We start from the raw sequence: 25,072 nt of genomic DNA on the forward strand, positions 1-25,072 counted from the left end.
CCTTTGCAGGAATCGCCAGGCCTAGCCAAGGCCGTGAAGCCTTATAGCAGTGGGTGATGTTGGGGTGTCTTCCCCTCCTCTACCCTCTCCTCATTAGCCTTGTTCAAGATGTGTGCCACAGATGGCAGATTTTCGCTCCACTTTTGAGACAGAAGGATGTATTGGAGGCTGTTTTTATTTCCACTGAGTTGATCTATAACCCTTTGCTGCTTTGTCTCTCTCTCGCTTTTTACAACCTTCCTGCCGTCTCCCGTGTGGAGATCTGCCCAAGTACACGCTCCCCCCACCTCTTTCTCTTTCAAACGCTGTCTTTCCAACCTTTGTCCTGATAGCTAACCAGCCTGCTTTATTAACCTTAGCTAGTTCCTAACCCTAACTAGATGCTAACTTTTTCTATCAAATAACCTAACCTCTTAACTAGAAGCTGAGTATAACTAGAATCTAATATCCTAACACTATAACGCCTCTCTTCCCTCATCTCCTTTGAAAAATAGAGGTGTACTGTGATCAATACCTATGTATTTTTACCTTCTATCCTGAAAATGGAGGATTGAACCGCAGCACAAGGATGAGCAGCTGAAGGAGAAGGGAAGGGTTGTGGTGAAGGCAGAAGATGGATTCAGGAGGCTTTGGCTCCTGTTCCTGCCTCTGCCACAGACTTCCCTCTGTGCTCGTGGGCAAGTTGCTTCACCTCTGCCTTGGTTTTCCCATGTGCAAAGTGAGGGAAATAATACTGCTGTACCTCACTAGGGGAGAGGAGAGTGTGTAGGCTGACATTTGTCATGTAACGCACTGTACAAGCCTCGGCTGGGAGGTGCTGCAGAATGACGGCGCTGTTACCGTTACAGAGAAGCCCTTGCATTTCTCCCTAGTAAGAGGCAATATTTGGAATTGCGGAATCTGCCCTGTTCTCAGGATTGGGGTAAAAAAAAAAAAAACAACCAGTCAACCCCCCTTTTTTAATTAGCTGTGTGACAAGTGTGAATGCCGCTGTGAGCAAAAGGACCTGCCGTGTTTTCAAAGGAAGATGGTTTCAGCCTCGAGAGGTCAAACGGGGGGACAGTGATTTTACCACTGACTGGGGTCACCAGCCACAATGTCACCTCCTCTCATCTGTGAGACCTGCCAGGGCAGAAAACTCATGTCAGGCATTAAAGACAACTGGAGGGGGTTTGAATAAAAATCACCCAAGGGATGCAGTCAACAGGCAAGCATAGCAGGACTCTTCTCTCTCAAAAAAAAACAACCCCTCTCCTGCACTGGCATTAGGGAGGGTTCTAGAGCAGTAGCACAAGGTACCCCTTTCACAACCTTGTTTAATGCAGAGCACCTGGCTTCGATCTCTGCTGTGCAGAGCCACTAAAGGATAACTGAAGGTCCTGCTAAGGACATGCATTGAATTCCTCCCACATCTGTGCCAAAAGCTTAAGTTTGGAACTGGGAATTCACTGGCAGAGCTGGGATCAGACCTGCAACTCTAAATGTGATGCAAGGTACCTGGATGTCCTTTCCCTGTCTTGGCTAACATCATCATAATGCCGACCCTTTTCCCCCAGGGTGATGAAGACAAGTGCAGGTTCATCATAAAGCAAACAGTAATGTTAGCTGAGAGCTTGAAGATGTTCTTTCCATTCTTAACAACAAAATGGAGCCAGTTGGAAGAGTTTTCAAGCCAAGCGCCAAGGAGGTTCTGTAGAGAGCCAGCAGAATTGGACTGCTTTTTAAAGGGCATCCCCACCTTAAGTACCCTGAACCCTCTTCAGTCTGTCCCTGCAATTCATGATGAGACAGTACAGGAAGTTTCCTACTGGGAACTGTCTTCCTTGACTCAGGTCCTTTTCCCACAGGCAATCCAGGTGTTTGGGGTTTTACAGTCTTTTCACTTCTTTTCTTTGTTTTCTTTGCAGAAGGTACACCGATCCGAGGTAAGACACCCCCAGCTCGCTCACTCACCCACTCTCCAAACACTTCTCTCCACTCAGTTCCTGTTTCATTGACCTGTGCTCAATCCAGATTCTTGTTGTTGTTATGTTCTCTTGTCCTGCTTCACCTCTGGATATTTATTTCTTTTTTTATACCTGTCTTTATTTTATATATGGTTATAATGTCTGTTTCTGTTTGCTGGGTGCACTTGGTAATATTGATACTGTTATTCTAATGACATCTCAGGCTGTGCTGCCTCAGATTTATGGCAGTTTTAAGAGCTAATCTCTCCAGGACTGCAAAGGACTGAAGTTTATCTTGGGCATTAAATGCTATCAAAGCTTGGTAAATACTTAGGGCCTTCTTTTGATTGGTGCAAAGCGCTCCTGAGCCATTGATTGTGGTGAAAGTTTTCCAGTCCTTTGCTCAGGCAGATCTTCAGCACTCCCTGTCTCTGTGTAGTCATGTGTTTGGCTTCAGAGCCATCTTCCCCTTTCCACTCTCTTACTTGTAGGTTTTTCTGGGAAAGATACCCATGGTAAGTAGTTTCTGCACTATCTCTTTAACGGAGCCAAAAAGATGTTAGACCTCAAGCTGTCATTGAAATTCAGCAAGAATTGGGTGTGTGCACCTTGGAAAACCCTGCTTTGGCTTTATCTACACTGGCAAATTTCAAAGTCCATAATTCTCTGTTGGTAAAAGCAGTAGGAGGTGCTGTAGGTGAGGTATTTATTTTTTCACACATCATCTCTATTGGCTCCTGGCAAGTGCTGAAAACTCACTGGACTCTCTACAGTATAATTTCCACCATTGCATTCACCAGCAAAGCTGCAGTGGTCAAGACGAAAGGGGTGAGTCCTCATTCCTCTGGTGTAGCTGCTTGCCTGCACTTCGTGTCCTGTTCCTGCTCTGGAGTGTGGCTTGGTCTCCACTTGCGTACACTCAGACGAGCAATGCTCATGAGTGATGCGGAAGATTTGTCTGGAACCAGTCGAAGCAACTCGCAGATTTGTCCAAATAAAAGAAATTTATAGAAGTCCCTGTCCAGCTGTCCCCCCAAGTGGAGCTTTCAGATGACAGAGCATGCTCGAGCTTTAATTCAGTATGAAATATGCTCAGCTGATGTCTCAATGCGAAGCCTCACACCATTTGGTTTCCAACTCCTTTTGTTATACTGAAATACCCGGAGATTCTTTTGAAATTAATTTTTGTTTGCTTTAGTGTTTTTTTCTGGGGGGTTGTTTTTTGTTTTAATTCTATCTGTCCTGCCTTCGGGAGCTACCAGACACAGTGGATCCTGGTGGGAGTTGCACTTTCACACCCCATCCCTGTCATAAATACTTTCACAGCCTCACGTCTTCCCACGCAACATCCTTTTTCACCCATGCACACACACAGAGGAACACGAGCTCCTTGTCCTCCTCATGCGAACACATTGGTTTTCCTTCCTGAAGAGGCTGTATCTGTAACCAACAATGATATCATTTGAACTTTTCTCGGTTAAGATTTTATCAATAATATTACACTGAACTGGAATTGTTTGGTTTTTATATTTAGGGATTTTTTTTTTCCAGGGATAGCAGTTAAAAGTCTTAGCACATGCGAGGTCTGTCCATATCTGTAGTATAATCATGTACTCATAATACTCATAATGCATAAAGCATTTGATAGCCTGTTGAATTATTTATGTAGTATGTATTTTAACTCAAGTTTTGCAGGAGCGAAGCCTTTTGAGGTAAATGAGACAATTTTCTTCCATGTAGTTACATGCAGCATATCTGCATGTCTGCTTACAGGGGTGTTTAGTATGGCTCTGAATACATTCTTGTGAACTCCAATAATGTACGGGTTTAAGAAAAAACTTCATCCTTTTGGCCCAGTTTGTGTAAACCACACGTGCAATTCAGGAAATCCAGTGCAGTATTTACAGGTTTTTTTCTCTTGGAAATATTCACTAGCAGTAACGTGATTTTCACTTTATTATCTCCTGTGGGATTCCTCAGAATCAGGTACTTAGGTACAAAACAAAGCCAGCATTGGTAAGAATTCTTCAGGGTTCCTGGGCAGTGGGTGACAAATCCTTTCACCTTTATGGTCACTGCTTCAGGTTGAGTAATGGGAAGCTGACTGCCCTCTGATAGATTTCTGGGGATCACAGTAATATGGATTATTGAAGTTGATTTCAGGAGTTCTGGTGCAGGATATCTGCATTGCAGAAGTCACAAAAGTTGGTAATTCTGCTGATTATTTCAGTACAGAGAGAGGCACTTAGTATAGAGGCGGGGACTGGATTTTCTCTTCTTGGTGGCTCTGTGTCCAGCCGTAACACTAATAGCTGATGTTGGCAGGGCTCCTTAGTTCCAGATCCCCAAGGCCAAGACCCCCAGGCAGCATTCCAGTAGGTATTCACCCGAGGGAAGGAGAAAGCAAGACGTTGACACTACTGCTCCCTCCTAAAACAAAACAAAGTGGTGATGATTGTGTTTGCTGCGGTCTTCTCTCCTCGCAGGTGGCCTGCAGATTGAAAGCAGCGAGGAGACGGACCAGGGGAAGTACGAATGCGTCGCCAGCAACAGCGCCGGAGTGCGCTACTCCTCACCTGCTAATCTTTACGTGAGAGGTAGGGAGCACATCGGCTCACAACACTGGCAAATATCTCCCTCCCCGTGGCCTTCCTTTGTCCCCAGCTGTTTGATTCGAGCCTGTCCCTGAGCGCAGGGGAAGCACTGGTGGTTCTTGGTTGGATCCTTATGGTGCACTACTGAGCTTGCAGGGGGATCCTGGCGCACCCTGACTTCTCACCATTGCACGCCAGAGCTGCAGGGCAGCAGTGCAAGGCTGTGTCACCCTCAGTGAAGTCAAGTGTGATCCAAAACAGCGTGCCCGAGTATCTGCTACCATCAGTCTGCAGGGCCCAGAGAAGAATGAACAGCTTTGGCCGCCAAGAGGCCGTAGTCCCCTTTCTCACAAAGGATCCCCGCTCTCTGGAAGTGGGAAGGTTCCAGTTCTGCTGGTGTGGGTCTGAGAGGAGGGGAGGACCCTCTCAGCCCCCTCCACAGAACTGTTTCTCCCCTGGATCTTCCCAGATCACAACAGGAGGGTGCATTCTCACTTCTTGCTTGTGTCCCAGCCCGTTTTCCCTTTGCCAGCAGTAATTTGCCGCTGGTTCCTCGGGCATGAACACTGGCCGTGGGCAGAGACTCACAGAAAGCTGGAGATGGCCAGCAGACATCTCTGCCGTCAGTGACAGATTCCTTTGCCCTTTTAGCACCGGGAACAGATGACAGGGGGATTGGCTTCTGCTAATGCCCCCTTGATGTTCTCACACCCAGCAGGCAATTGCCTTTCTGCTTTCTTTGTTCTCTTATTTTAATCTCTCTGACCTGTAACATTTTGTGTGTAGCTTTGGTTTAATATCTTTCCACAGCAAAACCCTTTTGGTAATGAGAGAGCAGGGCTGGTCCTTCTCGCTTTTTTTTAAAAAAAAAAAAAAAAGAAAAATACCATTGGGAGGAAAAAGAAAAGTTACATCCCAGTAAACTGTTCCCATTTCCATCCCATCGACAGAGGAAGCGCCTCCCACCTACACTCACGTTAACTCTGCAGTCAGTGCAGAGCCATGCTCCTGTGTGCACTCCTTTCTCTCTCTCTTTCTCTCTCTCTCGTGTCTCACGCTACCCTAAATCACATGCACATGGAGAGAAGGCTTTTAATAATTTAATGTTTCCAAGCTAAATTTTTAAATAGCCTTTTGTGGCCAGCTGGAAAATTGCGTTTGAAATTTGCCCTGTCGCTTGGACCCTGAAATTCTTCTTTTGGGAAAGTAAATCTGGATCTGATACTAATTCAGGGCTAAATCCTTCGCAGACAGTTTAGCTGGAATGTTTTGAGATTTAAAAAAAAAAAAAAAAAGAAAAAGAAAAAAGAAAGAAACAGGAAAAAACGTAGGGATTTTTCATTATTCTTTTATTTACAAATCTCCTCTACCTTTCTGGCCACTTGGAAACTACCCTGGAGATAAAGGTTGTAGCCTTCGAATTGTCTCCCCACCTGGCTAAGGGCTGGCTCCAGGTGGATAGATAGCCAGCCCTCCTTCTGTCGGAGCTAGCCCTGCGTGCCCGAGGCCGGGCTACCAAACAAAGCCAGCAGTAGCCGGCCCAGAGAGTGCAGAAAACGCCGTGTAAGCAAGCTCGGCCTGTGGTTTGGGTGTTTTTCATGCTGTTTAATTCCTTGTTTCTTGTGTGTTAATATCGTGGAAAGGTAACAAAGTTCTGAAATGGATTTGCTTTGGTGGGAGGGGAAGTTCATGCACATTTTTCTTCCCGTTTTTTGTTTTAAAAGAGTCGTGAACACTCCCGTGTTTCCAATTGACTTGTTTCTCCCATAACATGCTTGTCTCTATAGAGCACCTGGGATAGGAGTTGTAAGTTTTAACATTGCAAGGAAATGTTTTGGTTTTGTTTTTTTCTTTTCTTCTTCTAATTATTTCTTTTTCCTTATTCAGTCCCGTTGTGGAGCTAGTGCAAGCAGAGCCGGGCGCGGGGCTGGGGGGAGCCGGGCTGGGGGAGCGGATTTCCACGTGGGGCTCACCTCGGTGCCAGGTCCCTGCCTGGCACGGCCTCCGCTCCCCCTTCTTTAAAGAGCAGATGCACGTAAAGAAGTGAGAACTCCTTTCTGGAGTTGGCATCCCCGTCGGGTGCTAATTCCGCCTTAGGATTGCTCACGGTCTGACCTCTTTACAGAGCTTGGTTGTTCTTAAAAGGGACCTAGCTGGATGGGAGGGGGAAAGCTAGGAAGGCAGGAAGGAGGGTCGTTACTATCTTCATTTTTTTTCCTTTCTTTTTATTTTGGTTAAGAGAAAAAAAAATCAATTTGCAGCTGACAGCCTTGAGAAGGCCTTTTTTTACTCTCTCTGTGTTTCCCCTATTTTTCTCTTCTCCTCATGTCATTGTGTTCCGCATCAAACCCCCTTAACATCCCTCAGAGCTACGAGAAGGTTGGTGTGGTTTTTTTCTTTTTTACTTTCTTTACCCACATTTTTACATTCTTAAGAGAAAAAAATATATATATTTATAAAAAATAAAAAAATTAAAAAAAGAGAAAAAGCAAGAAATCTTTAAGATGAGCGAGACCCGCCCGTTCCCGGGTCTCGCAGAGATGAGTTGAGTTGCATTGTGGGCCTCTCTATGCATCCTTTGGTAATGTTGCTGAGTTCTTGCACTTTTTTGTCGTCATGGTTACCTTGCCGTTTGGACATTGGGCCTGATGCATGATAGGAGAATGTAACAATCTTCTTTGCATGCCACTTTTTAAATTAATTACAACTTATTTTTTCTGTATATAAATATGTATAGTTTTTTTGGTTTGTTTTTCTTCTTTTTTTGACAATTCTGGTTTATTTGAAGTGGATTTACTCTTACTTTCTGAATTTTTTGTTCTGTTGGGTTTTTTGCTTTCTCTTGATTTCCTGTTTCAGTTTCGATTGGTTATGCTGTGCTGTAGTTTATTCCAAACGCATTGTGAGAAGCCAGTGTTCCTGCCCACCCGGTGGTAACTGAACTCCTCAATCCCTCCAGGAGGAAAGGAGTCACACAGCTCTAACGCCTGTCCATGGAAGCCCTGCTATTTGGGACAAGCCTTTGTTTTGAGGGGAGGGAGGGATCTGGGAAGTGGAAAAGATGGTAAGAAGCCAGGGTTTCAGTTCAAGAATAAGAGCAGACCTTGGGTCACCTCATTACTTACCAATTTCTTGGAGGTGTGGCTGCTGTTCCACATCCTGCACACAGAGAAAAACCCTGAGCCCTGCTTCGAAGAGCTTCCCAAGCCATCCAGAACTGGTAACTGCCCCTTTCCCAACGCTGATACCCAAAACACTGTGTATGGGAGCTAATCTGCTTTCGGACCAGGATGTGGAAGTACAGAAAGCTTCCTCCCGTGTTACTGAAGCACACGCAGTTGTCTTTCCTTTAGAGAAACGAGTCTGGCCGTCGGGCTGTGCCCTGTCTCATCAGCAGACCTCGGCACAGCCCCTTGCAGGAGGTGATGCCTCGTCCTTGCGGCGTCAGAACCGAAGGGCAGCCAGCCAGCTGGCTGGATTTCCAGGTAGCTGGATTTCATGGCTCTGCCTCTCCCCATTTACCCTCTTTATTCCCTGTCATTTAACCATTATTGCCTGCCTACAGGCACCTTGAAAACCAGCCTGCGTGATTATCTCAGAAATACCAGCTCCAGATAAGGTAGAGCCCTCCTTTTGAAAGGAATGTGAAAAAAGAAATGCAGCAGTGGTAGACACTAAAGAGGCTGCTGGGACACATCTGGCAGCTGCATCCTTTTTGTAAACAGCAATAAGAAATCTGACAAGTTACATTCTAGCTGAAAATGCCTCTTTTCCCTCTTCTCATCTCCCTGTTTATCCCCATTAAGCTTCTGTTGCCTCCCATGTGTGCATCCTGAGTGGGCGAGCCACATGGGATAGTAAACAGGTGGGTTTTTTGCAGTGTGTTAGTTCTACCATTGGTGCTTGGTGCTTTTGCCCTGTGCAGAATTGAATGCCCTTCCTTTCCCTGTTTATGCGTTTCCCTCTGCCCATCAGTCCTCACTACTCAATAATCTACCAAAGGAGTGGCTTTCCTAGTGTACAGGTATTAAAGCTGTGTGATTTTTGAGAAATCCAGTGCAGTATTGACACAGTATCTGTCTCTCTCTTTCTCTGTCTCTCTCTTTCTTTCTGTCTGTCTTTCTCTTTTTCTTAAAATACTGAGATTTCAGTGCTCGGACCCTCAGTACTGGTATTCCCCCCCCCTCCTTCAAGTCTCTCCCCCTCTCCCCTTAGATACAAGGGTACCACTCCGAAATGCTGCACTGTTGATAATGTCTTTCTAAAGCGGCCATTTGTGGCTCTACTAACTTTGACTAATGCCAACAATAGCCAAAAGACATCCCCCAATCCCAGTGTTCTATTTAAAGAAAAAAGAATAAAGACTTGTTCTATTTAAAAAGAGCAAGAGAGAAGGAATAGTATTTGAAATGAGGTGTTCCCATCCCACCTCCCTCCTGCCTAGGACTAAAAGGTGATAATCACCACTAATCACAGGATTTTCCTTCATGAATAGGAGTTTGAGTTTCAGGATTCAGGTGCAATTAAAAAGGGATTTACACACCATTTATTTTTGTATTTGTTTATTTTATCTTTTATAAAATTTCTCTAACATGCCCAAACTGCGCTGCTGCTGCTAGAATCACTTGTGGTCTGAGAAGGTCTTAAGATTAAATTCTTCCTTAAGAGCCAATAAAAGCTATAATAATATCAACAACAATAAACTAAAGCTAAATTGGATGTAGGCACCATAGGCTGGAATGGCACCAGGAAAGGAAACACAGACTTGAAACCTGTCTAGGAGAGGTTACCTGGTTTGCTGGAAGTTACAGGCATGGCCTTGAAATAATTGGCGCAGGGTTTGCATTGCATGTTATTACAGATCAGATTATGTCACAGTCCAAAATAACAGAGAGTCCAACATCAGGGAATTTCCAAGGTCAAAATGCAGAAGCATCTTCGTGGAGACCTGAAAAGCAGATCAGAAGGAGGCGAGAGGAATCCTGCCACCAGCCCGGGCTGTATGAAAGTTTCTGACCTAAGCCAATTGTCCGAATTTCACTTGTAGTCAGTGTAAGGAAACACGCAGCTCTGTCGGGCAAATCAGCACATCTTAAGATGGAGATGCTGATTTTGTGGGAGCTGTACAGCTCATCTGGCTTGCAAAAATAGATGCGTCTCTGTATCCCTAGGGACACAAATGCCATCAAAGTTCTTGCCCTTTAGTGATGGCAGGAAAGGACTGGTTTGAAGTCCTGGGTAGCAAGAGATGTCTTCCTCACTGATGGTGTTTGAGAGCTTTATGCCTCTGCGTGCACAGTGCTAGTCACCAGCTTCATACAGGGGAGGCTGGTTTCAGAGCCTGGCAGTTCTCACGGCTAATCAGAAAGCAAACGGCTTGGTACAGCATCCATGCAGAGAGCTACATGGCCTTCCTTCAGCTAGGGCACAAGGGAAACCTTCCCGGCCTTTTAACAGGCTTTGAGTCTTGCCCAGAAGGGCTGAGATGCTCACTCCGCTTTGGCACATAAAACCAGGTACGATCATTCATAACCTGCCTGTTTTTTTACAGGCATCAGTGAGTCAACGCGCACAGCGTCCAGGCTTTGCCCCAGAGAGGGTGGATGGCTGCCTGGCCAAAATCTGTGGCCGCAGCTGTTCTGCTCCCTTGAAACGGAGCAATTTGTAGCTCTCCTCTTAATTTTGAAAGCTTTAAACTCTTACCTCTGTTGCTCTGTTTCGATCCAAATAGCCAGCTGCTTGGCTCAAGATAGAGCGCTGTGCAAAGACTGAGCGTCTCCGCACGCTCTTCCAGATTACAAATGGAAAGGAAGAAGGAACAATGCACCGTAGGGCTGTGTGGGCTGTGCTTTAGCAACCTGTGCAGAGCCGCTGCTGTTGGTACAGGACAAATTGTCTTGGTTGAATTTACCAGAATTAAAAATTTTGCCCTATTTCACGCAGCGGTGCCCTGTCAGGAGTTACAAAAGGCAGCAGTTGCGGTGCTGTAGGAATAATCCTTCTTCCCTCTGCTCGAGATTCTTGTTGCCGTGCTCTTTTCAAGCACAGAGGGTTTTAAATGGTTCGACAGGCATTTAAAACAGCACAGTGCACTCCCTGTGCCTGCTTAGGCCTTGCCTCTTCTGCTGCTGGAGTCAAGTACAGTGCTTATTCACCCCAAATCAGGTTCTGCAGCCCCCTTCCTGCTGAGAACATTGCAAATATTTTTTCAAGGCTGTCTGGAAAACCTCAACTCATCGAGAGCCTGAAGATGAAAACAGGCCAGGGATAAACACATAATAGCAAAACTAGTTCCAATCAATTAAAATAAAAACCATAGAAAATGCAGAAATAGCATGCCTAGGACCTCAGGAAATACAGCTTCAAAATATATTAAAATGTGACTAATTTAACGAGTAATTTAGCCCTTAGCCTGCTCCTCGGTTAAGTTTGGCTCCTGCGTAATTTGAGCATTAAATGAGAGCTGCGTAATTTGACCATTAAATGAGAGCCGCTGGTTCCCCAGCCGGCCCCTCCGTAGACAAGTGGAACGGTTGCTAAGCTGTTTAACTTCCAATGCCTTTTACAGGTTAGAAGGAAATAATTCCAATTGCGCTATAGATTTAACAAATGGCCACGAGGTCAAAGCAATCCTTGATATTTTAAACTGTAGGAGTTTTAATACCTTTTTAGGCTTGCATTGATAAAGTCTTTAATGGAAGAGGAGGGAGGCAGAGCCGCCGCTAGTTCGTACAGCTGCCCCTGTAATGCCATTTTCCAGGCACTGGAGTTTCGGGAGGGCGAGCTCTGGGACAGTCCTTGTTGCATTAGCACTTCCATGGGTGGGGGAGCGCCCTGTCTGTGTTTGGGGTGTCCTCAGCTCTGAAATTCTAGTTCAAAAACCAAAGCAAACAAACCAATTTGCTGTGTTTCTGCAGAAGGATTTCTCAAGGGTATCAGGAAATGGAAATGGATACAAAAAGCCACCCCCCAAAAAGAAAAATCAAAACTATATATCTATGTATATCTATGTATATCTCTATAGAGGGCACTTTGCAGGAACACTGTGCTGTACTGATCTCGAAATCTCTGCCTGCCTGTGTCTCTTACACCTTTTGCATCGCTGTTCTCTTTGTTTTAGGGGAAAAAATTAGATTACACCTTGTCAAATTAAAATAACAAAAATAAAAAAGCAAAGCCTGTGTTTAATTTTACAGATCTTCTTGAGAAACAATTGGGTTCCAATTATTTTATATTCAACCCTGTAAAAAGCAAGAGAAAAAAAAAAAGAATTACAAAAGACCAGAGATGTTCAGCCAGCCTGTCACCCAACTAATGTGTTTTTTTAAGAGGAAAAGTGACAATGATTGGGAAGGTAATGGATTTCCTTAGACCAAAACCAAGCCTTGGTCTCATTCTTTATTTATCCAACTATTTACTTATTTATTTTTATTTACCATGAAGGAAATTAGGAAGGAGATGGGCATGAGGAGGGAAGTATCTCGTCCTCTGGAGGGACGGAGGTCGGAAATCCAGAGCCGAGCAGCGTCTCGCCACAGTGGAATCAACTTGGAATTGGAATGGGAGAGGGAGAAGGCAGAGGCGGCTGCACGGACAGCCCAGGGGCAGGGACGGACCACCTTTTGGGAGGGGAGGACAGGTGTAATCTAAGCTTCACTAATAACGTAGAGGCTGCACATTATTTTGGCACCCTTTCCCCTACCCCTCCTCATTTTGGAGCAAGACGGAATGACTCCTGTCTCACCAAAATGGCCAATAATGTCCGCCTTCTCACCTCATTTGGAGCAGCAGCTTGCTGAGTGTCAAAATGTTTAATACCATTTGGTTTTGTTTGGTGCTTTCAACCAGTCACTTCACTTTCTTTTTCTTTGTTTTTTTTCCTTTTCCAATTAATTTATTCTTTAAGATATGAAGTACGTTTCTCTTTTGGTTGGTTTTCGATGTGAATCGGGGTTTGAAGTGATGGGTTCTTGTCTAGGACATTCTCCTTTCCCCACTTCTCCTCCAATGTTTTTCTCCCTGAGCTAATCTGAAAAGGGCTTAAAAAGTGGAACCGGTAGGTTTCCCCAGCACAAGCTGGTCGGTTGGTCCTCAGATTTCTTTCGCTAGCAGCATCCTGGGAACACATTTTAAGGATGGATTCTGGTGTTGCAAAAGTCAACCCTGGATCTCCCAGTGTCTCTTCCGATCAGGTCTGTAAATCTGTCCCTTGCCAAATGTCTCTCACCTTGTGGACCCCAGCTGTCTTTATAACCGAGTGGTGTGGGGGGGAACCTTAGTGATGTTGATTTCCTTTTCGTTGGAAAGAATAATGCACCAAAAATGCCACTCACAGAACACAAGCTGGGGTAACCTCTGCAGCCATGAGCAGCAACAAAACCAATTGGCTTTGCGAGTGAAAAGTTCTGGATCTGTTCAGTTTCTCATGTAAGTTAAGTTAAGCAGAATTCGGGGTGCAGCTTTGCTTCTGTGAAATACTTACCCAACAATATAAATATAAATAGTACTTATCCAACAATATAAAACAAGAAACTAACTGGACTTAAGAAATCTTTCCGTGCCTCGGAAATGGCTTCTCTGCGCTGCAGTAATTTGACTTGCATCACAAATGTCCTGCTCCAGTCCTAAAGCCTGCTTCTGTCAGTAATGAGCTGTATCCTTGTTTGAAAAAAGCTCCTGAGAGTTTTTTGGCCATTGAAATGTGTCTTTGTGTGTGCCTGCTTGTGTGTGTTTATCAGGAGATGTTGCACATGCCCATGGAGCATGCACGTCTGTATGCATGCAAGGTTGGCTTTGGAAAACAGTTGGGACAAAGCTGTCATGGAAACCAAACATCCCTGAAGCTCAGGGCTAAGATGCTCCTTGAAACCAGTGGCAGCTGGAGGCCTTGGCCTGACTGCACCCTCAGCATCTGAAGGGAGAGAAGAGAAGCACATGGAGATGTCGGTGACTTGCAGCCTTTGCATTGTGTTGTCACTGGAGGTGTTTTTAACCTGAATTCTGCACAATGGCAGACTGCCTTAAAAAACACGAGGAATCTGCCTTGCAGTTCCTGTAGGGTGGTAAAGGAATATTAGTGAAAAAAAAAAAAAGGCTAAATTTCTGGAAGAGGAAAGATCTGCCCTGCTCTAGAAATGGGGTGTTCCTGCCTGAGAGAGAGCTCAGTGCTAGGAAAGAAGAGATCAGACGAGCAAGAAATTACTAAGAGCATCAGAGAAGTGGTCTGTAAAGTGGAGCCCTGGCTGCCCCACCACAACTTCCCCTTTCCAGAGAGGGCAGTTCTTCCCCTTACCTCCCCAGTCTCTTGAATTCGTTGGATGGCAAAATAAAAGGATTCACTTCTCTGCATTTTTAGATGGAAAAATTCACTTTTTCAGCTGCTGTGCTTGAAACGCAGCTGGAGCCAGAGCTGAAATTGTTCTTGATTCAATCTCTAGCTGCTCTTCGAGCTTGCTTCCCACCACTGCTCTCTTCCTAGGCTCTGACCTAAATGCTGACCCAGAGATTCTCAGCTTGAGAAATCTCATGTCAACAGTCAAATCAGAGTGGTATGGCAATTAAAATAAACAGCGACATGGTTCCTGGTATCCAGAGACGAGCCCTACAAGTATTTCCTGTTACAGAAACTGCTGTTGTCGCAGCCCTGAGCCCTGGCAGGGATGTATCGAGGGACTCGCTGAGATCTCCAACCTCAGCTAGCATTGGAGTTATTTTCACCTCCTGGACCAGCGTGTGGATGTCTGTGTATCTGTACACACAGCAGTGTGTAGCTTTTTTTGAACCAGGATGCACGACAGAAATGCTGCTGCCCCTTTTGTCCTCGCATCAGCCCGCCACTACCCCTGCCCCAAATCGTCCCCTTTTCACAGAAACACGCCGTGTCTTCAGCTGGCACCCAGATGTGCCGGTTGCTCCCCTTGGTTAAGTGTGAAAACTGCAATTAAACCAGCAGAGCAATTAAGCTGCCCTAAAATCCCACAGAGCTGACCTAAAACCCTAAGCCCTGGGTGCAGCGAGGTCGGGGTGGGGAGAACTGCTTCCCTGTTTCCCTCTGGACGTGGGTGTGCAGAGGAGGCCAGCTCATTGCTGGGCTCCGTGGTCCTGAGCTTGTGTTTTGTGAGTGGCTCTTCCCTGTCCCTGCCCCAAACACGCAGACGGCAGCAGGCTGTTCCCTTCAGGCTCCGATTCTCAGCACTCCACCATCCATCGAATGATGCTTTTCAGTTATTAAATTCTGGTTTGTTCTTCCTTTTTTTTTTTTTTTTTTTCCCCTTTTAGTTTGGTTTCATTTCTTTGCGATTAGCCTCGGTTTGAATTAATTGTCTTGTTCTGTTTCCATGACAACTCGGTGTTTGCATCCCACCTGCCGTTGTTTGTTGCTGTCGATGCTGTTTGCTGACCGGATCTTGTCCGGCCTACGTCTCCCCATTTCTCCTCACCTCTTCCCACCCTGCCTCTCCTCTCCAGAAGGTTACACTCAGAAGAGCCATCCCCACCCAGATCTGTCTGCATGGTGACCCCACTTGTTTCTTTTCGAGTTCTCTCCATCTTGTCTCAGACTGTGACAGGGGTGGTCTTCGCGTGGCTCCATTTTCTGAAACCTCCCGTAGCAGACAGTGAAAGGAAAGACGGGGTAGGCCACAGGGCCGTGCCCTCGTGTCCAGGGCTACCGATCTTCAAAGGGGTATGACAGGAGGGAGCAAGAAGCACGTTGCCTACCCTCGTGAGCCAGTGCTGGTGCCAGAGGTTGTGCGAACACCACAGTACTCCCCTCACACCTTTCTCTAAGCAGAAAGTCAGCTTCTAGTCACAGTGTCCACATGAGTTTGTAGTCTGGCCCTCCACACCCCAGACCTTTCCCCACTGCACCACGGGTGAGGACGTGCTGTCAGTTCTCTTCACAAAGCTGTGCACGTGGGATGTCTCCTCTGACATCTCTGAGCTCCTAAGGCCCCAAATCTGGAAGTCCTCTCTTCCTTCCCTGTAACTGTGCAGAGAAGGATCCTGTAGTATGCTGGTAAGAGAACACCTTTCTATGAAGATATCTCCCTGTCAGTTTGTGGGAGGAAGCAGAGGCCATGTTTGGCTTTTGTTTAACAAAACGCCACTAAATGGAAGACAGCCACTATCTCTCCTGGCAGCGCACTCCCCATCTGAAAAGATCCATAATGTTGAGCGGCAGCCAGGGGAATGGGCTGGAAGATAAATACCAGAAAAAAACGAGGACATAAATTCCAAGGGACATCTGAAGGCACTAGGACTTGGGAAAAGAGATTGCAGGCTTAGCTCTGGTGTCTTTTGCATTGCTATTGCATGGATGTGACCGTTGCTGGTTTTAGAGAGGTTGTTCAGAGGGGTTACCTGGGAAGACGACACCAGGGACAAATATTTCTCAGGCCCCCATCACCCCTAACTCTCCGTCCCCTTGCTCACCCTTCCCGAGGGGTGTTTATCGCATGGCTCTCAGAAGCTGGGAGGATTCCCACCCTCCTTTTTTCCTTGGGCTGCTGCTATGCCTGCAGCTTACTGGGGTCTGAATCCTTTTGTCCCTGTTTACAGGATGGGACCTTGCCTTCAGCTTCCTCCCTAGGGCCTCTCTCAGGCACTTTATTTTCTCCTTTGTCCGTCCTCCTGCTTTCACCCCTGAGGAAGGGCATCCACCTCGGCCAGCTCAGTTAGTTCAGAAAATGGAGCCAAGGAAACCACCCCCTTCCCTTTGCGTCCATGTTCTTATCGTGTAAGGTCTGGAAGCTGCATCCACCTCTCTGCTAAGGAGATGCACAGAACATGTCACTGTTTTCTCAACGTTAAAGTTTCATTACCTTGTTTTTCTTATTAATTCTATTCTATTTATTATTCCGCCAGGGCTGAGATGTGACAATGTGAGCCACCACATTGGGTCACATCAGCTAGAAAAAGTATGCAGCATTAAAGTGGGTTTCCCCCTCCCCTCCCTCTCTTTCTCTCTCTTCTTTCTCCCTTCCCCTCCTTGTTCTCCTTCTCCTCGTCTTCCTTTCTTTCTCTGTTGCTCTCTCTCTATTCAGTTTCCATGTGGGCATTTGCTAGCCGCCCATAAATTATATTTCTCTGCATTCTCCTCTCTCTCTCTTTCTCTTTCTATCTTTTTCTCTGTCTCTTTTTTACCTATTTTGCATGATGTTTGTGACTCTGAGAGCTGCATCTATCAATGGAACCGTGTCAGATCTTAAAGAGGCTTCGTTAGGGTTTCTATACCCGAAAACCACAAAAATTTCATTAGAGTTTCTCATCTTTTCCACACTCTGTCTCGCTCCAGGGGGACTGCATCCCCTTGGACGGTTCTCACACGCAGACACCAACTAAATTCTGTCCCGCTCCGGGGACTCCCTCTCCCCCCTTTTTTTATTTTTTGCCTCTCTGCTTTTCAAGTGGTGTCTCTCCGGCATCTGGGGATGTGATACTTCTCTCTTGGTTGGATTCTCTGGGTCACAAGATTTGGGCCTTCCTAACAAGGCAAAATCTTGAGAAGTTTCCACCTCCATGCCCGTCTTCTCCTCGCCGCCACCCCACGGCTGCAGCATCCCTCGCTCCCTGTCGGGCACGGAGCCGGCCCCTCTCTGGGGACAGGGACAGCCCCTGGGGTGTCTCCAAGCCGTGGTGGTGGAGGAGCCGATTTATTCGGCCGCGGGAGAAGGTGATAGGGGGGGATGAGCTGGACCCCACTGGAAAAGGGGAGGAGCGGGCTTCCCGGGGCGCAGAGCGGGGAGCTGGGGGCCCCAGCGGCTGTGGAGGAGATTTTCGACGCTCGCCATGCCAGCTCTTGCCAATAAAGATGAGAAATTGCTAATAAATTTTTGTGTCTTTATCTGTGCTGTGATGGGTCTAATCTTGATCAATGGAACCCTGTTGCTATGAAATATCGCTTTTATGTCTATATTCTATATATTGTTTGTGAAGTACAAATTTATTTGAAGTTTAATTTTTTTGGTTTTTGGTTTTTGATTTTTTAGTTTCTTTGATTTTTTTTTGTTTTTAATGAAGGAAGAAAATAAATGATGACAAACCCCATCTGTATTTAAATTATCTTTTACTCTTTTTTCTTTTTCTCCCTTTTCTTCTTTTTCTTTTCTTTCTTTTTTTTTTTGTTTTTTTTTTTTATTTTTTGTTTCGTTTTTGTTCTGTTTTGTTTTTTTGTTACCTCTGTGCGTCTCGTCCACAGTTCGCCGTGTGGCCCCTCGCTTCTCCATCTTGCCCGTCAGCCACGAAATCATGCCCGGCGGCAACGTCAACATCACCTGCGTGGCGGTGGGTTCGCCCATGCCATACGTCAAGTGGATGCAGGGAGCGGAGGACCTGACGCCCGAAGATGACATGCCCGTGGGCCGTAATGTCTTGGAGCTCACGGATGTCAAGGACTCAGCCAACTACACGTGTGTGGCCATGTCCAGTCTGGGAGTCATAGAAGCCGTTGCTCAGATCACGGTGAAATGTAAGAGAGTGTGAGCACACCTGCGTGAGCGAGTGCGTGGGTTCCCCAGCGATGCATGTTTGTAGGAGCGTGCATGCACAAGTGCGTGAGCTGCTGCACGGGTGTACGTACGTGCAAGGCATGTGTTGGGCGCATGGTCTTCACGGAGCGTCTGAGCACGTGTGCAAAGAGCTGTGGGCACGTGTTGTGTTCGTGCATGTGAGCATTTGTAGATAAACGGTCGTGCCAGTAAGCCTTCGCCAGTGCATGAGTGCGTGTCGTCGTGTGACTGCGTGTGTGTGAGTTGTGGTCCTGCCTGTGGCTTTGTGTGCCTGCATGGGGAGAGCCCATGACTGACCTGCACGTGATGAATGCGGGGACGTGATTATGCATGAAGCACGCTTGTCATGCACGAGTGTGTGTGCACGTGAGTCAGCAACGTGGCTGTATGGGCATGAGGGTGCCTGACTGCATGTATGTACGTCCGTGGTGGTACAAGCCCGTATGTATATGCGTATGTGAGCATGAGCAGGAAGACAAACCTGTGCACCGTGCGTGCCACGTGCTGGGATCTGTGCATGCATCTGTGGGGATCCCGTGCCCAAAGGAATCCCCAGAGAATGGGATGCTGGTGGCTTGAGATCTTCCCTTGCTTCAGGACAACTGGGCTGTCTGTTATGAAGAAAATTGATTTAAAGCCCTGCATGCTTGTTTTTGTCCTGGGATATGGGGCTGGCTGAGCAGTTTGCAAGGAGCCTCGGATGGCTTGAAGCCTGCATGCCATCCTGTTCCGAGGTTAGAGATTCAGCCAAGGCCCTGAGGATCTCTGACATGTATGCCCTTGCAGTAGAACCTAGATCCAGCATCTTAGTGGCCGTTGTTGCCTCAGCAAGAGGGGGAATATCCCCAGCTTCCAGCTAGCAATTTCCAGGAGGAGCACGGGTGCAATCTTCAATCTATTCTGTCCTCAGCAGGGGAGTATTAAAACCCAAGCGGGATGCCCCTGTGGTTGGGTGAGTGTAGAGCTCGGTGTATGAGCTGGTGTCTGCTCTGAGTGATGGCATTGCCCACGAGGGATCTGGGGGAGATGGGGTGGGAGAGGATTCGGAGGGGAGGGGGAGAGGAGGAGAAATACCTTGGAGAAGGGGAGTGGTGAAGAGAAACCGTCCGATTTGTGTCAGTGCATCTGACTAAGGGAGACCTCACCGTAGAAGTGAGTAGGTAGGCACTGGTGAATCTTCACATGACACCGATCCTGTGCTTTTCACAGGAATTGGGCTTACGTGCTAGAGGAAAGATGCCCACATCTGGGCTGAAGTGCTGTTTATTCTCCTGTTTTCTTCCTTCCCTTTTTTCCATCTTACGCTATTAATTTAAAAGGCTGATAGATACATTGCTTCTGCTTCCAATTGTCCTCAGGTGTGGAATCTTGCCCTGCTGGTACATTCTGCCTTTTGTCATTTTATTTCACTGCTATTTCCCCTTTTGTTCTTGTCTGTAAGCATCTGCAATATTCCCCAGTCAGAAGATGAAATGAGAAGTTAGAGCTTTAAGGCTGCTCAAGCCTAGAGAAGATGAGATTGGAAAGGGTCTAAAACAAGTAGTGAGGAAAAGGTTAAAGGTTTCCAGCATTCAGCATGCAGTCTCCAGCAAGTTTGTCTTTTGGATGAGTGACAGGAGATGGACGTTAACACATTTGTGGATTGAGGTGAAGTACTGCATGTATTTATGGCTTTCTAGTTCTGGAGAGTGCAGTCCATGCTGTACTGTTACCTGCACGCTAGACGTGGAGAAATTCAGCAGTGCCAGAGCTGGGTAGCCGGTGCTTCAGAAGATCTGATGATGTATGTGCTCTGAAAGAGCTCTTGCAAAACCGCTTTTCCTTGCTGCCCTGTGAGCCAGCGGATGTTCAGCTGAAGTCTGTGCTAATGATTCCAGATGTTTAGCTGAGCACTTCCCTTTTGATGGAGCAGTTTAAGGAGGATAATAGAGTGTATAACTAGGTTCATAATATTTCAGCGGCACTTTACTGAACTGCCGCTCTGTGATTGGTACTGTGCCTCTGGCTCCTACAGCCCTAACTAGCTCAATTAGGCACCACTTCAACATACCTTTTTTTTCTTTTTTTTTTTTTTTTTAACGTCTGTTCTTCCTAATTCTCAGCACTCCCCAAGGCTCCTGGGACACCAGTGGTGACAGAGACGACAGCAACAAGTATCACCATCACCTGGGACTCTGGAAATCCAGACCCCGTGTCCTACTATGTCATTGAATACAAGTCTAAAAGCCAGGACGGACCATACCAGATCAAAGAGGACATCACCACCACGCGCTACAGCATTGGGGGGCTCAGCCCCAACTCTGAGTACGAGATCTGGGTCTCTGCAGTCAACAGCATTGGGCAGGGGCCTCCCAGCGAGTCAGTGGTCACTCGCACAGGGGAACAAGCTCCTGCCAGTGCCCCCCGTAACGTGCAGGGACGAATGCTGAGCAGCACCACCATGATTATCCAGTGGGAGGAACCAGTGGAGCCCAACGGGCAGATCCGTGGCTATCGTGTGTATTACACCATGGAGCCTGATCAGCCTGTCAGCAACTGGCAGAAGCACAACGTGGATGACAGCCTCCTGACCACAGTGGGCAGCCTTCTGGAGGACGAAACCTACACAGTTCGGGTCCTGGCCTTCACCTCGGTGGGAGACGGGCCTCTTTCGGACCCCATCCAGGTTAAGACGCAACAAGGAGGTGAGCACCTGTGTCACTAACCTTGGAGGCACTGGGCTGGAGGAGGGAGAGGTGGTGGCTTATTCCATTATCCAGCTGTGGCCTCTGTGTCACCAGACCATTTCTTTTTCTTTATTGGTTCAATTCGGTTAAAATAGAAATAACTTTCTAGGAGGAAGTTTGGTCCAGCATCTGGAGCCCAAAGGCTTGACACATGATTTTCATTCTGTCTTTGCTCACAAAGGTTGTTGCTTAAATGGGTAGGGCAAGCAATTGTGCAAGGAGAACCTGGTTTTGCTGTTCCATGCTTCAAAGCGAGGTATCTTCATGTTTCCAGTTTCTAAATGTCTTTAAAATAGACCTGAAAACACTTACTGCCCAGGGAATGGTGAAGTTGAACTCTTAGAGCACCCAGAAGCTACCTTCTCAGAGCTGAGCGGCAATGGGCTTAATTTTGTCTTTTTCTAAAAGCAGAGTAAAACAAAGCTATTATTGTCACAGCAGATATGTTTAGCTGAGAACAAAAGGTGTTCTATCACATATTGTCTCCCAGCATTGCTTTTGGGTGCTCTGCTCACAGGAGTGGGGTGCTGGTGAGGAAGCCCTGCCTTCCTCAGGAGCCTTCTGCTTCCTGAATCTCCTAACGCTGGGGAAGGGCCGTATCCTGCACTGCCAAGAAAGAGGCATATGGTCCAGTAGGATTCTTCTCTCTTCAGCAGCACTGGACCTTCGCTAGCCCTGCAGTGATATTTAACATGGCACTGCTTTAACGGAAGGGCTTCCCCACTCTGCAGCGTGGCATTTTGCTGTTGACATGCCCTTCACACACAGGCTTTGAGGAAAACTGGGTAGGATTATTCTAATAAGCCAAGTTAACGTGGTTCCTCCTGTCTCTCATCTCACCTCCTCTGCCCTGTCCTGCCCTGCGGGCTCCTTCTCTGCGTCAGTTCCTGGGCAGCCGATGAACTTCCGAGCAGAAGCCAAGACGGAGACAAGCATCGTGTTGTCGTGGAGCCCTCCCCGCCAGGAGATCATAGTGAAGTATGAGCTCCTCTATAAGGAAGGAGACCACAGCAGGGAGGTGAGTCTGGAGAGGAGCAGTGCAAAGGGTTGGGGCCCTGAGGACCATCCCGGCCCTCTGTTTCTTGAGCTGGCTGAGAGAGGGGAGTGTAGGGCAGGTGTCTCTGGGCAGGGCTCGCCTCTGCTCCTTTTTGTTTGTTTTTATTTTTTTTCTTCCCCCTCGCCCATCTCAGGTGCTGAGGAACTTCGAGCCAACGACCTCCTTCACTGTGGAAGGCCTGAAGCCCAACACTGAGTATGTCTTCCGGCTGGCCGCCCGCTCGGCTCTGGGCCTGGGGGCCTTCACCCCGGAGGTCAGAGAGCGCACCTTGCAGTCTAGTAGGTGTCTCTCCTTTTCGCACCCTTCTCTGAGGGGAAGACAGTCAGGGAGCCAGAGATGGTGGGCACAGGGGTACGGAGCTGTGGGGCAGATGTTCGCCGTGCCGCGGGGGGTTCACACATCTGGGGTTGCTCTGCCGGGAGGTGGGCAGTGCGGGGCATCTCTGGGACCTGGTGCCTTCCCCCCTTACACCCAGATAGTTGAGATGTGGTCGAAGAGTGGGGCCGCTGCATGCTTTGCTGGGGACGGCGTTAAGTAAGTTAGCAGTGTCCACTTGGGCTGAGGTGGAGGGCAGCAAAGATCTTACGGGTGGGCTGAGCTGGCCCTTGGTGCTGAGCATGCTCAGGGAGGACAGCACCCCACCGTCGTGCGGCAGCGTGGCTGTCCACCAGCAGAACCTGAGCAGCAGCTGTCTGGAAGGGGGGCACAAGCAATGGAGCAGGGAGACGGTGGGGGACTTGGGAGGAAGAGGAGAAGGGGAGGGGATGAATCGAAAGTTCTGTTTTTTCACCAGCCTCTGGGAAAGCAGTCCTCATGCTATTTTTCCATGAGTGACTTGGTAGCCACTGGGAAGAAGGCCTGCTGTCCCAGCAAGTGCTGGGAATGGGCCCGTTTGGGCTCCAGCAGAGCGGGAGAGAGGAGTCATGCGGAGGCTGTGGGGGGATACTAATGACACCAGGATGGAGCGTATGCAACCAAAATGTGCTGGTTTTAGTTTAATGGATTGTCTCCCTTCGCTGTTGCCCTGGGGACAATAACCCTGGATGGCAATATTTCAACCTGGGCTTTTCACAGATCTTTGCTTTTAAATGAGGTGTTTTTTCACTGCATGAGTGGCTGTGGCAGCTGTTCTTTGTGTTTTCTGTCTCCTCTCATCTCTACTAAATCACTCTGCTGCAGTTTGGAGTAGCCGGGAGCAGAACTAACTCAGAAATGGCTCTGGTCACCAGTGTGAGGAGAGAGAGTGCCTGCTCCCATCTCTCAGAGTCCTTACCAAGGGGGAGCAGCGGGCTCCCAGCTGGGCACCTGCCCCATCTTGCCGTTTCAGTTCTCACTTCTGCTGTCTCTCTCTCTCTCTCTTCTTTTCCCCATCTCTCTCCTTCTCTTTCTCCCTCCCCCTGGGAGTGGGAGGAAAGGGGAATCTCCTCCTTCATAGACAGACTTCCTTACAGCGGTTTTCTCAGGCCTCCAGCATTCAAAGATATTTTGTTTTCTTCTTTCCTTCAAATGTTTTTCCCCTTTTTTTTCTTTTTTCTTTTTTTCGTACTCTCTGTATGTATTGAAAGAAAATCCTTTCCTGACTTTGCTGCAAATCCACTGGTTCTGATCGCAGTCTGGTGCTGTCACACGGACCATCACTGTGGGGTGGGGGAAAATGAACTGAAAGGACCTGAACAATAATTGTCAACCTTACCCACACTCTGCTTCTGTTCTGCGAGGGGTTTCCCTCCTTGAGATTTGTGGGGAAGGGGGGAACAGAGGGTCTCGGATTTGTGCTTTCTGGTTTGATAAAAACAGGCTGGAAGGACGGCTATGGGTGCTGATGACAATAGGGCTTAGTGACACCAAATATGTTTCCCTCAAGGATGAAGAGAAGGGAGTCCGGGAAAGGGGAAGGCTTTGGGTCTTTTTCTAACTTGGCACCTGCCCAGAATGAGGCCTGCTTTATTTCTCTGTAGCTCAGCTTTTATAGGGATAGTTTCATTAATTTAATGCTCTTAAGAACATCAGCTGGGAGCTGTCAGTGTCCTGTAACATGGTGAAACATTTTTTCCTGGCTGGCTGTTGGAGGAACGAGTCAATTCTCCCTGGTCCAGGCGACATCCTTCGGCTCACAGACCTTCTGGCTCGAGACAGGCTTTTGTGTCTTCCCTCTGCAGCTCCTTTTCCGTTCAGCTCTTCCTTGGCCCGCTCCATGGCTCTTCTTTCTCTTCTCTCTTCCGCTGTCTGCCTGCCCGCCTGCATGCTCTCACAGCCCGACAAAACCCGCTCCCTGCTCTCTGTCTGTCTGTCTCTCGCTGGGCGGTTTCACACCACGATGGCATCTTGTCTCTGCAACAGCAAAGCCTCCCTCATCCTCTGGCAGCCTGCTGGTGCTTTCGGTGCTCTTCCCCTCCTCGCTCAGCTGGCAAGCATGAGCCTGCATGCCGCAGCCCTCCCTGCATTGCCCACCTTTCTGCACAACACCCACCACCTCCCTGTCAGGGTGGCTCCTCCCGAGCATCATAACCAAAGTAAAATCCATTAAACTAAAGGTAAAGTATATTTTTCTTCTTGAAGTAGCTGGGTTTTAACTCTTCAAGTACCAGAGACGTAGATTGTAAAAATAACAGAATCTGATGGTTGGAGGAAGCTGTTTTGCCCTTTCTAACTAGCCACGACCTTCCCAGGGCTCCTTGGCAACTCTCCTACTAAGAAATTTCGGAGTGCAAAGCACATGTCAAGGGACAGGGGTGGCAGGGTGGGTGCTGTGAGGCTGCATGTGCAGGTGTAAAGGAACCACGAGGATTTCTTAACCCTCTGTTCCTTCCTAAGAAAGGATGTTTCCCCTACCCATTAGCTCTGCTCCCCTTCCCCCTTCCTCACAGTGTATGAAGTGAAAAAAATCTTACACAAAGTCTATGGTACCTAAAGGGTTAAAAAACGTTGTATTGTACAAGGTCAGTAAGGGTCATTCTTGTGGCTTGGACAGTCAACTTTAAAGCATGTAAAAGATGCAGTTCAGGTGAGTACTGGCTGGTCTCAAGCAGATTCACAAATACAGTCCACCCTGTCGCTGCAGGCTCACGCACACATGCGTGGATCTGCACACACTCGTGTACATCCTGGAGCCTGTGGGAGGGTGGGGAAGGGTTTCCAAAGAGCTGCCTGCATGATAAAACCAGAAACCAGCAGACAGAGATGACGAGCTGCCTCCGGGGGCTCCCGCCCGTGCTGTGGCTCCCTTTCCAGCAAAAGAGTT

The 25,072-nt window shown here is 47.6% G+C and overlaps 1 protein-coding gene across 14 annotated transcripts in view; it reads left to right on the forward strand.

Moving 5' to 3' along the window:
- PTPRS (protein tyrosine phosphatase receptor type S) overlaps nt 1-25,072 on the forward strand; it is a 155,633-nt gene that overhangs the window by 90,475 nt on the left and 40,086 nt on the right. For 8 of the 14 annotated variants that reach the window (XM_040537460.1, XM_040537459.1, XM_040537463.1 and 5 more), the window contains exons 6-11: nt 4,433-4,543; nt 6,908-6,919; nt 17,739-18,008; nt 20,151-20,732; nt 21,659-21,792; nt 21,965-22,109. In XM_040537460.1, the coding sequence (XP_040393394.1) occupies nt 4,433-4,543; nt 6,908-6,919; nt 17,739-18,008; nt 20,151-20,732; nt 21,659-21,792; nt 21,965-22,109 (1,254 nt within the window). The remainder of the gene's footprint in view (nt 1-4,432; nt 4,544-6,907; nt 6,920-17,738; nt 18,009-20,150; nt 20,733-21,658; nt 21,793-21,964; nt 22,110-25,072) is intronic. The other 6 variants (XM_040537468.1, XM_040537461.1, XM_040537464.1 and 3 more) reach the window with 1 other exon arrangement.

This window comes from Cygnus olor, chromosome 26 (assembly GCF_009769625.2).
Source record: "Cygnus olor isolate bCygOlo1 chromosome 26, bCygOlo1.pri.v2, whole genome shotgun sequence".
Classification (NCBI taxonomy): domain Eukaryota; kingdom Metazoa; phylum Chordata; class Aves; order Anseriformes; family Anatidae; genus Cygnus; species Cygnus olor.